The 7,594-nt window shown below is 43.8% G+C and overlaps 2 protein-coding genes across 2 annotated transcripts; one reads left to right on the top strand and one right to left on the bottom strand.

Moving 5' to 3' along the window:
• LOC109725244 lies at positions 235-2,438 on the bottom strand. The gene is made up of 4 exons (XM_020254353.1): positions 2,097-2,438; positions 618-950; positions 395-526; positions 235-296 (listed from the first exon to the last, which is right to left on the bottom strand). The coding sequence occupies exons 1-4, from the start codon at positions 2,436-2,438 to the stop codon at positions 267-269; spliced, it is 837 nt and encodes a 278-aa protein (XP_020109942.1). The 3' UTR covers positions 235-266.
• On the top strand, positions 6,529-7,375 carry LOC109725245. The gene is made up of 4 exons (XM_020254355.1): positions 6,529-6,619; positions 6,756-6,913; positions 7,024-7,184; positions 7,299-7,375. The coding sequence occupies exons 1-4, from the start codon at positions 6,560-6,562 to the stop codon at positions 7,373-7,375; spliced, it is 456 nt and encodes a 151-aa protein (XP_020109944.1). The 5' UTR covers positions 6,529-6,559.

Consider the following 7,594-nt stretch of genomic DNA (forward strand, 5'->3'; position numbering starts at 1 on the left):
TAAACCTGTAGAATAAAATTATACAACAATATGCTCAACAATATTTGTCACACATTCCATCTCTATGTATAGATGTATCTTTCATCATAGTCGCAGAAAAAGCGGAAAACAAAAAAAAGATAAGCAGCAGATCCAAGTTTCCAATCGAATTGCAAGCGGATTCTCTTCCGTCCAATGAGCATAGTGATCAATGAATAAGTTTTGAACATATAATAAGGCTAAGATGATTAAATTTACCTAATGAACAATAAGCCCATAGATGAACATCATATATGAGAAGCGGATGCATCTGAAGCCTAAGAGAGTAAATATACTACAATTAGTGTTAAAAAAAGCTAATTTAAATAGTCAATTTAGGACATAACTTTGAGAAAAGAAATGGATTGGAACTAACAATTTTTTTACGGCATGTAGATTTTTTGCACTTTGAGCTGCCATTGTGATGAACTGAATCTGAAGTATTTCTCGCAGAACATTCTTCAACTTCACTTGCTCTTCCAATAGAGGGTTCAATAAGTTGGCCACACTGTTAAAAAGAAAAGCAAGTTGCTTGCAACAGTCAAAAGTATATAAACTATTAGAAAGTAGGCAAATATTCTTTTGTCATTCAAAGTTACCTCTATTGCTCGGCCAGTTGCTAAGCATTGTACCATATGTTTTAATTCTATGATAGTATTGTTTTGCTCCTGTATTTGCTTCTCTAATCGCTCCATATGTTCCTTCATTTGTCGCATTTCTTTTTCAACTGTTATCTCATCAAATGTTGTCATTTTTAAACCCTCAAAGCGTGCCTTGAAGATTTCATTCGCAGAAGGACCCAATCCTAAACCGCGCACATATCCGCGTTTTTCCTTTCCTAAGATTTGGGAATATCGATCACCCTCCCATGCAATCTTTCCAAGTGATGACAATCCCTCCGAGTTCTCAAGTATCTTCTTCTGCAAATCAATCTATATAAGTTATAATAACACTCAATAAATATTTTTTTTTAAAAATAAGACAGATGAGTCAAAAACCTTGCGTAATCTAGAAAGAAGCAATAGTACTATTTTTGTCAATGAACATCAATTCTAGGCACATATGTTATACAAAAAGGAAATTCAAATTCTTTCCATTAGCACCAAAGTCTAAAGGAGACATTAACGTAAATATAACGAAACTGAAGTCCTCAGAAATACTGATGGCCCCGAATTAACAGCATAAGCCCAGTTATGTAAGGACTGAGATTTTTGCAGTGTAGCTAAACTCTCAGTTGACGATGTTTTTGTGTGTAATTTAATTACAAAAGCACTCGTCAAGTTTCGGGCGAAAACGAGTTAAAACGGAAATTCTACGCGATTTCCAAGTTTCACTTAAAGTGAATAGTAACTCGATTTTCCGGAGAAGCCGCGGTGAGAAGTTGGCTTCTGGCTCGTACCGGACTCTGTTCATAGCAGTCCAATAGCTCGTTTCGACCGGGTCAGCTGTTCTGGAACTAATGACGCTGACGGATTTTGAGTTTGATGCACGGATTTCGAGAAAATCCAAAAATATATGTTTTATATGTATTTTTGTGTGTTTCTTTCGATTGGAACGAAAGGTTGGATTTTGTCGTGAATCCGTGGTCGATCGAGACGAAACGAAATCGTAGATTTGTTGTCTCCGTCGTGCTGATCGCACTGGTGCGATCCGTTCGCAAATCTGACGGATGGATCTGCGGAGATCACGCGTTGATCGAGGAGAGGTCGGTGGTGGCAAAACGGTATTTTCGCAAAAGTCGCGATATTTTATGTACTGTTTTGCGTGAGATCGCACGTGGAGGGTCGTTCACGCGTTTTAGTCGTTCGGTGAGGGGCTCGGATTGAAATTCCGGTGTTTGGTGGACATTTTTGCTAGTTGCGCCTTGTATATAGTTGTCTTTTAGGGTTTTGTCTCACCTAACCCTAACCCTAGTTCTCCCTGCGCCCCCAGCCACCTTCACCCTTCCCCCTGCCCTTGCTGCACCACCCCCGGCCGCCGCCGACTGATCTCCGGCCAGCCACCACCACTTTCCTCCCTCTCCCTCTCTTTCTCTCTCCCTCTCTCCTCTCGGGTTGTGTGAAGGCCCGGGGCTGCGCCTCCTGCAGACCCTCCCCCGGGATCGCACCGTGCTCCTGCGACCTCCCCCGCCGACCGCCGCCATCGCCGGGTGCCGCCGCTGCTGCTCCTGCGGTCTGCTGCAACCCAGGCCGAGCCTGGCCGAGCCGGGTTGCCACAGCCGCCAGCGCGCCGCCACCGCCTAGAATCACCTCCTGTCGACTCCCCCGTGCCCGAGCGCCCCTTTCCGCCGGTCGCCGCAGCCCCGACGCGCTGCCGTCGCCGCCTCGGCCAGCTGCAGCCGCCCCAGCCCGAGCCCAGACCGAGGCTTGTGTGCGGCCTCTCCTCTGCGCCGCCGCCACCGTGGACCACCCGCGCCGCATTCCCGGATCCCCAGCATCCCTCCCCACCGGTCCCCGCCGCCGCTGCGGGCCGCCGTCGCCGCCTCGGCCAGCCGTGGCCGCCCCAGACCCGCTCGGTCCGAGGCAAGCCCGCGGCTTCTTCCCCGCGCCGCTGCCGCTCGAGGCCGCACTCCTGGCACCCCTTCGGCCTCCTGCAACCTTCCTCCACCGTCCCGGAGCTCCCCGGCCGCCGCCGTGGCCGTAGCTTCGCTGGAATCCGAGTTCTTTTTGGTGCGGGCTCGGGTTGCTCCGCCGACGCCGCCGCCGCTTCTCGTCGCCAACCGAGGTGAGCACGGAGTTCCTCACCTCCCCCTCACCCGACTCAGGGCCCCGCGCGCGCCGCCGTGCCGCCGGAGGCCGGCCGGAGCAAGGTTGCTCCGGCCAAGCCCGAAATAGGGCTTATTTGAGTGGGTTTCTTGTTCTGGGCTTCCCGAGCTTCCCCGATCTGTACGGAAGGGAGCACGATGATCGTAGCTAGTTGCTGATCATCGTGCTCACCTTGGTTTCTGTCGGGAAGGCCCCGTTCCGCTGTTTTGGCGATGTCGCTCCGTTTCAGCATTTTTGGCTGCTGTTTCGGGTTTGTACTTATTTTTTCGGCGATCCGAGGCTGTTCCAATGCCTCCGGATGTGAGCACGGTGACCGCTGGTCAGTGCTGACCACAATGCTCACCTTCCCTTGGATCAGAAGTGTCCGGTTAGCCCTGTTTGGCGTGATCTTCCCTGACTGCGCGCTATTCGCTGAACCTTCGTGTTGCTCCCGCGCTTCCCACAGCGAGCCGCTGTGCTCCGGATCATGAGCACGGACTCCGGTACGTCGAGACCTGTCAGTACGTGTCTCTGCGGACTTCGAAAGTCCTCGGTTTGCGTGAACGAGCCGCTTGATCGCTCAAATTACATAAAATGATGAGATTTTATGTAATTAGAGGGTCTTTTATGCATTTGTGTATTGTGTGGCTACCGTGGGCAGCGTGTGTGAGTGTGTTTGACCTCTGGACTGGTTGTCCATGACCCGATAGTCTTTGCGGAAATCGAAAAGTCAATTTCGGTGCGTTTTTCGGCGAAATTCGCCGAAAGAACGCGGTTTCGGTTCGGATTCTTTTCGACGGTGTTTGGTTGCTTTGTGTTTTGTCGCTGAGCCTTGTTGGCTGGTCACCATCATCATTTTGTGGGTTCGGTGATGATAGGTGAGCGACGGAGGGTTCCGGTGTCGAAATAGACACTTCCGGGAATCCGGATTCGTACGATTATCCGACGATGATCGTATTGTTGTGTTACCTCGTGTTCGCTGCCAAGGCATCCAAATTGGAGTGCTTTGGGGCAGCGGGTGACTCGTGGCACGAGTCGGTGAGTTCGGGACACTTAGTGGGTCCCGACGGCGTCCCGGTGTGGTTTTCGGGACTTCCGGTGAGTTACGATGATCGATTTTGGAAAACCGATTCGGGGATCCTGTGTAGGGGTTTGTGAGTCTCGTGCTTTGGATTAGTGGATTGGATACTGACTTGGTGGATCTTCTTAGGTCCGGTCGACTTGTGCGTACCCGGTGTTCCGACGCGACAGTGACAGGTGGGTGCTTCGAGCTGGTAGTCGGTGAGAGCGTTTCACCTCCTTCTCCTGTTTTTCTATTCCCGTATTTTAGTCTCTACATGTCATTGTTTGCTTGTCTTTCGTATATCGTACCTCTTTGATTGCATTTGGTTAGTAGTTGATAGACATGTAGAGCAGGTTGCATTTGTATTTCAGTATCTCTGTGGACCTTGGGTCCAGGCAACACATCGACTCTCTTATCGTGTGTTTCGATCTTGTTGATCGAGGTTCGGCGTTGTACGCCCTAGCATCCATTTCAGTTTGGCATTGTACACCCTCGTTGTTGGCTTCGGCCTAGGCACCGGCTTTAGCCGGGTTTGTTTTTGTTTGAGCATACCAGCATGACTTAGTCACGGCACTTGGGGGTATTCATGACACCGGATCGGTTTGGCCACCGATCGGAGGTGTACTTATCCGGATGGGTCGTCCTGCGGGGCGGATGGATCAGGTCGGTGCAGTTAGTGACAGGCAGCGCTTGAGGTCTGCGGACCAATATAGCAGGCACAGATTGGGTACAGTTTCTGGTTCAGTACATTGAGGCATTCTTTGCATTGTTTTCTATACAGTAGCAGGTTCATTTATTGCTTCCTATTTATCTGTTGTAGCTACTGTAGTTCTATTTCATATCAGCTTACATATATATACTTGTTTATCTATCTCCTTTGGTTTTCGGTGATTACGGCTTGCCTTCGTGGCTCTGTCGTACCCACTGAGAAAACCATGGTTGCGGTTTCTCACCCCCCATTTCCCCCCCAGGTGACATAGACGAGGAGTTGGATTTTGGGCTCGACGAGAGGACGATCTAGCTAGTCTGGTATAGCGATCGCCACCCTGGTTGTATTTCTTTCCCGCCTTTAGTAGTATTTAATAAATGGTTCAGTTAGATTTTAATGGTTGTGATTTCGCTGTTATCATGATTAGAATGATTTATGATTGTTTGAACGAGTTGGTTTTCTCGTAATTGTATAGAAAATCATGAGATGCTCTTATACATGGAATTGGACGGTTTATCGATCTTGGTTTTGATCTTTGGTTTCAAATTGATGATTATACGCCTGTGGATTAATCATACCCTCGATAATACAGAGGGTAGATGATTTCAAAATAGAGACGAAGTTTCCGGCGACCGAGACCCCAGGGGAAACGCAAAGCCACGCGGCAGGTTTAAAAGATTATTTTTGAATGCAGTTTTATGAATGAATGAATTAGAGTTCAAAAATAAAGCTTCTGTTGTGGGGAGACATTTTTAAAGTAGGATGGTTGTTGTATTTGTCATTGCATCATACAGCGTCCTATGGTAGTAGTTAGAGGCAGCATTAATTCTAAGATGTTGCTGTATGAAATGATATCATGCTGTTGGTTGCTTGATTAGTAAATGATTAGGTTGTGGTTTTGAGATCCTGTTGTATCGGTTGGTACGCCGTGCAAATTACAAAGGAGACTTCTGCCGATAAGTGGGACGAGAACTTGTATTATGTGCCCAGCGCCCGGTATAATGTCACGGTGGGCCAGAGTTGAAAAAAAAAAAAAAAAAATGGCACGTTTCCGCAACTCTGTTTTCAAAAGGTTTTAAATCGAGCCCCGGGGCCACGACGTGACATACCAAGTAGAGATAAGCTATAAAATTGGGCTCGACGCAAGTACATAATACAAACTTAATAAATGGGACAATTTACTGAACAAGGAGTGATGTTGAATCAATTCCATGTCAATACTTTCATTTTTCGAGTTTTGATTATATTAAAGGCAAAGCAAACAATGACTGCCTGCTTTAGGATAACCCAATTTGATTCTTCCTTTTAATTCTTTTTCATTATTAAAGCGACAAAATTTAACTCTGCAATAACACTCTGTTAACCCTCATGTTGATTAGATGTGCTGGGAAGTATTGCTACTATTTGTCCTATTTCTTATACATATGTTGGTCCTGAGCTTACTCCAATAAGAAATATGGAGATAAAAGATTTAGAGTAAGTTGAATACTATTTTAGCATCTAATTGTGTAACTTTTATTCTTACCATATGTGAAACGATTTAACTTAAATAGTAAAAATATGGTAGGGATAATACTTTTCTAGTGACTTTATGGGACAAATTTGCTATGGAATTTGACGAAAATATAATTTACGAAAAAGAAGCTGCTGGACCGATTGTAATTATCTTCGCAAGTATGAGCGTGCGAATGTATAAAGGTTTGTCCAATGTTTGCTTATGTTATAATTGTTTGCGTTTATTTCCATCGCTATTTATGGTTCTTACACTTATATTTTACATCTATATCCAGAGAAGCTCTATCTGTCGACATATTCAACATCAAGGTTTTACATTAATTTAGAAATACCAGAAGTTACAACATTTCGAAATGCATTGGATAGGTAAGTCGCATAATCAGTATAGTTTATTTGAATATTTTTCATAACTTACTTTTATACATACTTGAATGCAGAAGCCAACTACCTATTGTACCAATTCGACATATTGAAGCGGCACAACAAATAACTATTAGCCCGTATGAACAAATGCTTATGAATCGTAAAACTGTTGCTGAATTACTTGCATTAAATCCAATGGAAGCTGAGGTGGGTATTTTTAGAATATATTTAAATTGCAAATTTTATTCTTTATCTCTTATATGCTCTATAAATTGCTATATATATTATTAATTCAAAATATAATTGAATAGATGTACTTATTCATTATTCTTTTTTTATATAGAATACGAAGTATACCTGTCAAGCTAAATTAGTAGAAATTGATACGATATATGGGTGGTGGTACAAGGCCTGCTATGATTGTAAAGGAGGAGTGAAAGATTATGATGGTACGTTTTGGTGTAATCAATGTGGAAAAAATGATCAGTCACCTGTACCATGGTACATTTCTAGACCCAAATACTACAATTTCAAACACAAAATATTTCTTTTTAATTCGAAAATTATATTATCATGTACTAAATTAATATAAAGATTATTTTTGAAAAAAGGTACAAGTTAAATGCCATTGTTGCGGATGAGACCGGTTCAGCGAACTTCACTATTTTTGGCAAAACGGCGCAAGATTTGATACGAATCCCTGCTCAACAACTTGCTACTGCAATCAATTCAAATAGATTTATACTTCCTCCTATTATTAAAAATGTTGTTGGTCAAACTTTTATTTTTCAAGTTTCACTTGAGTCTCGCAAATTTAATACAACTATGCAGTCATTCAGAGTCACAAAAATTTTTCAATTTGCTTTGACTGCAAAAATCAAAATAGAAGAAAAGGAAGAAGATGTCATAGACATTACAGAAGATGGTGTAAGGACAAGTTCTAAAGAATTGCAAATAGCGTAAGAAAATTTCTCTAATATCTTTTTTCCTTTACATACTCTCTTAAGTGTTTTATTCAAAAAATTGATTTATTTCAATTCTTTTGCATGTAAATTTTTTTTTTTTTTTGCTATGTGAAGTTCTAAATCCTATCTGGAGGAAGGTGTGAAGGAATCAAGAGGCAAAAGAAGAGTACTTAGGTAATTCATCGGTGGCTATATATTAAATTTTAAAAAGTACATA

Source organism: Ananas comosus, linkage group 19 (assembly GCF_001540865.1).
Source record: "Ananas comosus cultivar F153 linkage group 19, ASM154086v1, whole genome shotgun sequence".
Classification (NCBI taxonomy): domain Eukaryota; kingdom Viridiplantae; phylum Streptophyta; class Magnoliopsida; order Poales; family Bromeliaceae; genus Ananas; species Ananas comosus.